At 35.9% G+C, this 9,381-nt stretch overlaps 1 protein-coding gene across 1 annotated transcript in view; it reads left to right on the forward strand.

Moving 5' to 3' along the window:
• The first annotated feature begins 764 nt into the window (after nucleotides 1-764).
• The window catches only part of ZFYVE16 (zinc finger FYVE-type containing 16), a 48,729-nt gene continuing 40,112 nt past the window's right edge, over nucleotides 765-9,381 (forward strand). Inside the window, exons 1-4 of the mRNA XM_007943464.2 lie at nucleotides 765-834; nucleotides 1,512-3,766; nucleotides 4,852-4,948; nucleotides 8,127-8,288. Coding sequence (XP_007941655.1) covers nucleotides 765-834; nucleotides 1,512-3,766; nucleotides 4,852-4,948; nucleotides 8,127-8,288 — 2,584 coding nt within the window. The remainder of the gene's footprint in view (nucleotides 835-1,511; nucleotides 3,767-4,851; nucleotides 4,949-8,126; nucleotides 8,289-9,381) is intronic.

Raw genomic sequence — 9,381 nt, forward strand, 5'->3', positions numbered from 1 at the left:
TATCTACATGTTGCTTTTATTGATGTGATCTTTCCCTCATGTATTTCTTTGGGATCATTTTCTTTTGCAGTATACTCTTTAGAAGTTTTCTTAGATGCTTTGCGTGAATAAACTCTGTGTTTGTTTATCTGAACATTTCTGTTTTTCCACTCTAGTTCTTGAAAATTTGTTTTTGCTGGGTATATATTGCTGTCTTCTCTCAGTTCTTTGAATATATTGTTTCTTTGTTTTCTGGTTTCCATTGTTGCTTTTTTAAGTCTGTTCCTAGGATAGTTGTTCCTTTTAAGGTGTCCTTTTCTTTCTGGCTGCTTTATCTTTGTGATTTAGTAGTTTTCACTGAGGCTTTTAGTATCCCTTGAAGTACGAGTTTTGTGTAATGCCACACGTTTTTATGTGTAATGTTTCATTTTATGTAGTATATTTTATATGTAGTATTTATAAGTATTTTTAGCTTTCCATTATTAATTCTTCTTTGACCCATAAATTATTTAGATGTGTTTTAACTTTTCTGAGTTTATATAGGCAGTTGTTATATTAGAGTTATTTTGCATGGCATTTTTGTGTGGATACACAGGCAGTTTCACCAAGGAAATTGTAGATGCATTTAAACAAAACTTTTAATTTTATTATTCTCTCATCCCTGACTATATTTCTTGTCATATAGTAGATTTATAATATTTATATGTTAAAGAATTAAGTGAAATATCATACTTTTTATTTTCTAGGCATACAAGAGTCAAATTCTGAATAAATCTACGGGTAGGATGGACAGTTATTTTAAAGCAGCAGTCAGTGACTTGGACAAACTCCTTGATGATTTTGAACAGAACCCAGGTTTGTTAGTTTTTCATTTTTCCCACTGATGGAATTTTTTTAAAAGTCTGTAATTCAGTTATCTCAGGTATGGATTACTCATAGCAAAATTTGTTTTCAGTATTGACCACATTGTTATTTTCTATAAAAAGTTTACTTATTTTCATTATAGCATGGTAGTTTATTATACTGACTGGAAACAACACCCAGAAAAATAAATAGGAAACTAGAAGTTTCTCTCCAAATACAAATTTAGATATAAGAAAGGTCTTTAAAACCAACATATGAACAAGCTAAAAGCAGCTTGAAAGCTCTGTGTAAACTGGTGTTTCATTACTATTAAGAGATGGTATTTTCCTCATGTTAGCATGAGGACTAGGATCCAACAGGGGTGAACAAGGAAAGTAGATTGTTTATCTGCAGTTCCTTAGTCTGGTTTTTATAATGCAGCTGGGCTATTGAGTACAATTCCTACCACTTTGTGATAGCTACATTCTAAAATAAAAACCGGGAAGTACCTTAAAGCCAAATAAAATTAGTTTTGGAGGTTATCACTAATGTACAAAAGGACAATATATTTATGGGCTAAAGAAGGAGGAGTTTATCTAGTTTAGAAGTCTTAGAAAACGTAACATCTTCATATTAATTTTTCTTTTGTTTTGCTGTCTTGAATAATGCTGTGTCTCTCTTTTAATCAGATGAACAAGATTATCTCCAGGATGCACAGAATGAGTATGATTCTAATCACTGCTCAGTTTCTTCAGAGTTGGCTTCCTCACAGCTAACTTCACTGCTACCAAAGGATCAGCAATGCATTAATAGTTATACAGCAGCAGAAACATGCTGTGAGGCAGATCAGATTGCCCTGAGTGAAAAAAGACTTGAGGGACTAACTTCTATACAAAATGAAAATGAAAAAAATGTAGCAGGACTTGATCTTCTTTCTTCTGTGGATAGTGGTACTTCAGATGAAATCAAGCCTTTATATATGGGGCGATGTAGTAAACCTGTCTGTGATCTGATAAGTGACATGGGTAACCTAGTTCATGCAACTAATAGTGAAGAAGATATTAAATTATTGCCAGATGATTTTAAGTCTAGTGCAGATTCTTTGATTGGATTGGATTTATCTTTACTGTCAGGTACTTTCTGTATTTCTTCACAAGATCATGGTGGTGATACTGTCACAGAGGAACAGAATGATGTCAACTCTGAATTACAAAATAGAGAAATGTGTGGAACCAAAGAATCGAGTATAAACATAGAGACAACACTTTCAGATTCATGTAATTTCAGCGGAACAGAAAATTTAAAGAATAAAGAGATATCTGACCAGCTAGAACCTATTGATTTTAACATACCATCTGATTTAACTCAACAAAGTTCCAAAATGTTTGATGCCAAAGACAACCTACAACACAAGAACCAGCCTTGTGAATCATTAAAAGTTGATAGCTGTTCGGTAAAAGAGGAGGTGGATGTAGCAGTCGCAGCTGCCACCAAATGTTTAAAAGGAGACAGCACAGGTGTTTTGCCTTGTGATATGCAAAAAAATGAAAGTTTATGTTTAAATGATTCTAATTCAGGAGATGAAAATTTCAGATTACCTGACTTTTCCTTTCAGGAAGATAACACTACATTATTTATAAAACAATCTGTAAAAGAAAACTCAAGAAATTTAGGCATTAAAGATAATGATGTACTTCAAGATTCCTCTTCAACTTTACATGTTTCAAGTGAAGATATACAGTACTCACTGTCCTGTCTTCCAGTATCTGGATCTTTGTGTGGATCATTAATTGAAAGTAAAGCACATGGTTATTGTTTACCTCACAGTGAGCATAAAGATAACATAGAAGATGTGGTAATTGTGCATGAAGACATGCAAAAGAATGTTATTCTAGGTGGGGAACCATTTAAGGAGACTGATCTTTTAAAACAGGAAAAATGTAAAAACATAGTTCATCAGCCATTAACTGAAAAAGTAGGAGATGGACGAGTAGATCTTGACCAAACAGTAACCACAGTAGAATCTTTGAATTACCCTGATAACAGCAGTTCCACAGCTACAGAATCTGCAGTGGAGCTTTCTGGTGCTAGTGCCCTAGAGTTTCCTAATTATTGTGAAGGCTTCACTTTTTCAAGCAATGATACCAATGGGCAAGACCTAGATTACTTTAATATTGATGAAGGCATAAAAAGCAGCGCATTAATTAGTGATGCTGAACTTGATGCCTTTCTGACCAACCAGTATCTTCAGACTACTAACACAAAGTCTTTTGAAGAAAATGTAATTGACCCCAAATCTCAAATGAATCAGGTGGCTGTGAAAGGCCTAGATGATGAAAACATCAGTAATATCTATTTCAGTGCTGAAGGAGGAGCTACTGGGGGAAGTCCAGGTATTAATATTTCAATCGAGAAACAAAATACAGCAGAAAATGATGGCCTTTCTTTAGGGGAAAAAAGCACAGTTCCCACTGAACAAGGATTATCTAGCAGTAAGTCTGAGATTACAAATGAGTTATCAACTTCTGATATTAGTTGTCAGTCTGTTCATATAGGAGGGGCCAGGCCTAAGCAATTGTTTAATTTTCCATCCAAAGAAAGGACTTCAAAGGAATTGAATAAACTGGATGATCCAAATATGTCCGAAAGTGAGTCCACTGTAGCAGATGCCATTGCCCCAACCACTGATGTTACAGAGTCCGCAACTGATCCTCAGGTTAGCTTCAACTCTAATTACATTGATATAGAAAGTAATTTTGAAACTGGATCCAATTTTGTACCTGCAAACGAAGAATCTTTACCTGAAAAACCTTGCAAAGAAGGCTTGGTTTTGGGACAGAAACAGCCTCCTTGGGTTCCTGATTCAGAAGCTCCAAACTGTATGAACTGCCAAGTCAAATTTACTTTTACAAAACGACGACACCACTGCAGAGCATGTGGGAAAGTAAGTTACGAAAATCTTTACATCTTTTTGTACTTTGAGAACATTTTAATGAAATCTGATATGACAGAAAACGCTGATTAACAAGATGATTAAAAGAGTCCATTAGTTTAAGGTCAGTGGTTTTCTGCCTACCAGTGGTAATATAGAAAACATTGTCATTTTACTAATTGTTTGATAGGTGAATAAATAATCACAGTGTCATGGGTACTACATGCTGGGAAATGACAAACACTAATTATTGTGGAGCTCTGGTACAGTTATTAAGGCATTCCTGTAAACCAGAAGGTTGGCAGTTCAATCCCACCAGCCACTCTGTGGGACAAAGATGAGGTAGTCTGCTTCTGAAAAGATTTACAGCCTTGAAAACCCCATCAGGCAATTCTGTTCTCTCCCATAGGGGTTGCTTTAAGTAGGATTCTGCTTGATGGCAGTGAGTTGTTTTTTTGTTTGTTTTGTTTTATTTAATTACTAATTTTTATACGGTCTAAAAGCGTGTCCATAATTCTCTGTCACTGACACATTGGATGTTCCAAACTCAGTCCCCTTTGTTCCCTAATACATATTTTTAAGGTCATGGTTGGTAGTTAGTGTTGTGGTTGGTGCCTAGGGAAACACTGAAGAGTGACTAGACCTGCAGAGGAATGCTGAAGCTCATTTGTACTCTGACTGAGCTAACCCTCTGAATTCTAGGGATAGCTGTGGGAATAATATTGTATTTTTTAGTCATTTAAATACGTTTGTTTTAGGTCAACTGTGTTCTTTCAGAAACACTAAAATCCAATTTAAACTTCTAAATAAAGAATCACAGAAAATTTTTTAATTATGAACTTAAAAAAGTCTGTTCCCCTTTCTGATCAACATAGAAATGAATTAGAGGAATTCTCCTTGTCAGAAATATGATACTAAATTGCAGAAACCTTATTTAAGTAATAAAGTAAAATAAAAACTACCCAAAATTATGGTAATTAGAAAAATGATTTGTATAATAAAGTGGTTTTTAATTAGGGTTTGGGTCTCTTCCCCTTCCCTACCTTCAGTAGGTATAAGTTTGTTTAAAACAAAAACCTTTTTTTTTTTCCTAACAGGTATTTTGTGGTGTCTGTTGCAATAGGAAATGTAAACTGCAGTACCTAGAAAAGGAAGCAAGAGTATGTGTAGTCTGCTTTGAGACTATTAGTAAAGGTGAGTGTTAACTTGACATATTTTCTTCTAGTAATTGAATATATCTTAAAAACAATTGAATTGTGACAAAGATAAACTTCTTTATTTTCTTAAGGCAAGGACCTAGTGTTGACTTATCTGGCTTAGGTGGGACATCCCAAGCCTTGGTTTCTCTTCTTTTTGTTCCACTCTCACAATTAATACTACCAGTCTGGAAAGGAAGCATTCAGTTTCTGGAGTGGCAGTTCATTAACTTTTAACAGGTACCAAGTCCCTAAATGCTACATTTCACCTGCCTATTTATTTTTGTCATCATCACTGTCATTCTCATCAGCATATTCTAAACATTAATAGAATACCTACCAATAAATAGTATTCATTATTATATATTAATAGCATAAGACAAGGTCATAGTTTGCACCCTTTAGAAATAACAGCCTAAGTAAGTTACAAGCTAAAATAAGAATAAAAGGTCGGGGGAAAATATTTATGATTTTATAGATAAGTTCACAGGACTGCCACATTATTTGCATATTTTTACCTCATGTATTTTTTTCCTTCTGAAACTTGAGAATTTTATGTGTGTATGTTTCCATTGTTTCTCTGGCTCCCTAGCTAGCTGCCATGATCAGCAGTTGTATTGGTGGTCTTATTTTGAGTTCTCACAGTTTTTGTGTTATATGTGCATCTCTTTCCCCTCTCCCTCAAAAATTACATGTTTGTTCTTTGGAATGCTTCTTGGCATTTTCTAAGTTTTGTTGACAGTTTATTCCCAGCAAAAATTACTTGGGACTTTTTAAAACCAGACCTGTGCACTAGCTCGGGCACTGCTTCCTGTTAGCCAGGAGAATAAATACCTGATAATAATTTGTTTTTCTCTTTTGAATGAAGATAAATTTTTTCAGCAATTCTCCAAAAAGCTCTGATGTGAGTCTGTTAGCCTGAGGTAAGCTGCCTTCCTCCCTGCTGTTGACCTCTGCTCTGAAAGATTATAGAATATAAACCTTTCTATATTTCTTTATTACCATTATTGTTTACGATGAGGTTAGTTTAAGTGCTTACTGTTCTGTTTTTTCTTTTGGTGTTTCAGTAGCCCAAAAGACAGCTACTGGTACTGTTGTCCAAGGCAGCCTGCTAGAATTTAGAAATATTAGAGCAAACTCCTATGTAATTATCTCTCCCACTTAAAAAAAAAAAAAAAAAACAGCCATGAAAAATTTAAAGCATTATTTCAGTTGACAGGTTGTATTTAGGGATGATCATTGAGGAATATACTGACTGTCAGGCCTGAAGAGTGAAGATATAATCACTGAAGGATACTGAAATCAAGCATTGATTGATCAGGGATAATGTTGGGAAACAAATTTATTTAGTTATCTGTTTTATATATTCTATTTTGATATAACATGAGATTTCATTGATTGTTTTATTTATTATTAGTTTATATACCGCAAGGAAATAAAGGTTATTTTACTATCAACTTCAGGGTTTAGAATAGTGTAGGAAAAATGTCTTATTAATAAGACGTAATAATAGATGGCCCAGGGTTTGTGAGATACCTTCCACAAAAGATTGGAAGAAAGAGATAGTTTGAATAAAGATTGGAGATAGTAAGGAAGTTGTGCTGAAACCATGAGTTTCAAGAAAACACCCACAGGAGTGCCAGTAGGTAGATTTGGGGCAAGTTGGAAATCTCCTTTCAAATCCAAAGTAAGATGGTTAGATTTCATTTGGTTAGTGGGAGCCATTTCGTTAGAATGCTCTCATTGAGCACTATTCTAGTAATGGCAGCATTTATAACAGATCAGTTTGGAGAACTGATGAAGCTACCTGTTCTGTTTCATTTTGTTTAGATGAAAACTCATTCAGCAGTATTCAGGCACTGTTCTAGGTTCTGGAGCACCAGCTGAGAATAAAATAGACTCCCTGTTCTCATGGAGGTTTTGAACATAGGGGGAAGATAAAACAGTGAGCAAAGAGAATCTCTGATGGTGATTATACCCTAAATGAAAACAGAACAATGTAAGAGAAGATAGTAACAGATTGGTGAAAAGAGAGGTAGTATTTTTTATAAAGTAGTTAGGATAAGGTTTTATGATAATATGACATGTGAGCATAGACTTGAACAAATGTGAGATTAGAGTTACATGAGTATCTTGGGAAGAATGTTTTAGGCAGAGGAAACAACAAAAGCAAAAGACCCTAAGCTAGGTGAGTTCTTGACTTGTTCTAGGACAAGGAGGCCTGGGTGTCTAGATCATAGTGAGCAAATGGAATTATAATTAGAGATGAAGTCAAACAGGTAACCAGGAAGGTGGTGAGAGTAGGGAATGCAGATTATTTAGGCCTTGATGGCACAGTGATTAAAGTGCTGTATTCCTAACTGAAAGGTCTGTGGTTTGAACCCACCAGTTACTTCCTGGGAGAAAAATTCAGCAGTCTGCTTCTATAAAGATTACAGCCTTAGAAACTATGGGACAGTTCTCTTCTGTTTTGTAGGATCCATAGGAATTGGAATGGACTCAACAGCAATGGGTTTGGAATGAGTTTGTGAGTCACTGTAATAACATCAATTTTTTACTCCAGTTGGGAAGCCTCCAAAGAATTTTAAGTGGAGGATAATGTGATATGATTTGTGTCTTAAAGGAATAACTCTGAACTATGTTGGAAGGAAGGTTGGGCATTCCTACTTCCGTAGTGATACTGCCTTGGAAACCCAAGGAGGGGTCGCTATGAGTCGGGGCCGACTCGACGGCAAATAACAACAACAACATGTTGGAAATATGCTTTAGGTGTACAAGGGCAAAATCAGTCATATTAAACAGATTATTTTCTCTAGTAGATATCAAACATATGCTAAATATAATGTTAAAATACTGATGTGCCTGATTCAGTGGGGTCAAATATAGCAGTGATTGTGAGGATGATACAGGGCGGGGCAGTGTTTTGTTCAGTTGTACGTAGGATCTCTGTGAGTTGGAACCCACTGAATGGCACCCACAACAGCAACACTGATGGGGTGCAGGCAACTAAAGCAAGAGCCTGTGCTAGTTATTCAGACATTATCTTTGCTAAGTACCACTTTTTTTTCTTGCTTAGCCATTTATTTCTTTCTCCTTAACAACTTGGAAAATAGAGTACTTAACTTACTTTAAAGTTCAAAAACATCTGAGATTTTAATATTTCTTTTTCTTTATAGCTCAGGCATTTGAAAGGATGATGAGTCCAACTGGTTCTAATCTTAAATCTAATCATTCTGATGAAAGTGCCATTGCCCAGGCTCTCCAGGAGACTCAGACATCCAATAATACTTCACCTACAGCTTTACCAATCTCAGCACTTAAACAACCAAATGTTGAAGGTAATTAGAAGAAAATACTGTGCCTTAGATTAAAATTATTAAGGTAGAAATTGTCCTGTGAAGTCAGGATCTGGTAGCAGAGAGAAACCAGGCTAGCTATCTGAAGGGATTTAATACAGGGTCTTGGTTACAAATGTGTGTTGGAAGGTTGGAAGAGCAAACAGCAAGTGCTGAAGTAACTCAGAGATTAGTAACTATAGGAAGGAGCTAAGTACCCTTTGGAATAAGGGAACAAAAGGGGAGAGGCAGTATTAATAGAGCCTGGTGCAGGGGTACCAGGAAGTGCTTGGTTTTTAAACCTGAGGGTGAGGGGTTGGCCCCACATAGCTGGTGCTGTGACCTCTAGGGGAGTCAAGGACTCTGTGATAGAGTTAGCAATTAGATGACAAGAAGTATTCCGGGGTTGATGTCAGGAGCTCTGAAAATCAGGAGCTGGAAAAAGAGAGTCCCTTTCTTCCCACCTTCCAGTCTCCCACCAGTGCCTACTGTTGTCAAAACATGAACAGAGCCAACTAGAAGAAGAGTCTGGGAAGTATGTCCAAACCCCTAGCCAGCCATCATAGAACACTATTAAAAAGCAGACTTGGGTTTGAGAGACAATAGGTAGATAGCTGGCACATCTTCCTTTCCTTAAAAATCTATTTTTAACTCTTTGGGCTTTCTGCTTTTCTTATTATTTGTCACAATTTAGGATCTTAAGTAAAGATGGTGTACTTTTTTTTTTTTTAAATTTTTATTGTGATTTGAACTGAGGATTGGATAACCAAACTGTGGTACATAACACACATTGAAATACTATGCAACCCTAAAGAATAACGTAGAATCTGCAAAATACTGCATCACGTGGATGAACTTGGAGGACATTATGCTGAGTGAAACAAGTCAATCACAGAAGGACAAATACTGTATTAGTCTATTATTGTAAAAGTCAAGGAAAGGTTTATATATGGAAGGAAATTTCCTTTGTTGGTTACCAGGGGTGGGAGAGGAGGGTAGGGATCACTGTTAGATAGGTATTGATTTGGGTGAAGAGAAGGACAGTGTACCAAATGTGCAAAGTATATGTGAACTGCTGTATGGAAAGTGAATTTGC

Source organism: Orycteropus afer, unplaced genomic scaffold (assembly GCF_000298275.1).
Source record: "Orycteropus afer afer isolate SDZICR_OR568_19922 unplaced genomic scaffold, OryAfe1.0 scaffold00107, whole genome shotgun sequence".
Classification (NCBI taxonomy): Eukaryota; Metazoa; Chordata; class Mammalia; order Tubulidentata; family Orycteropodidae; genus Orycteropus; species Orycteropus afer.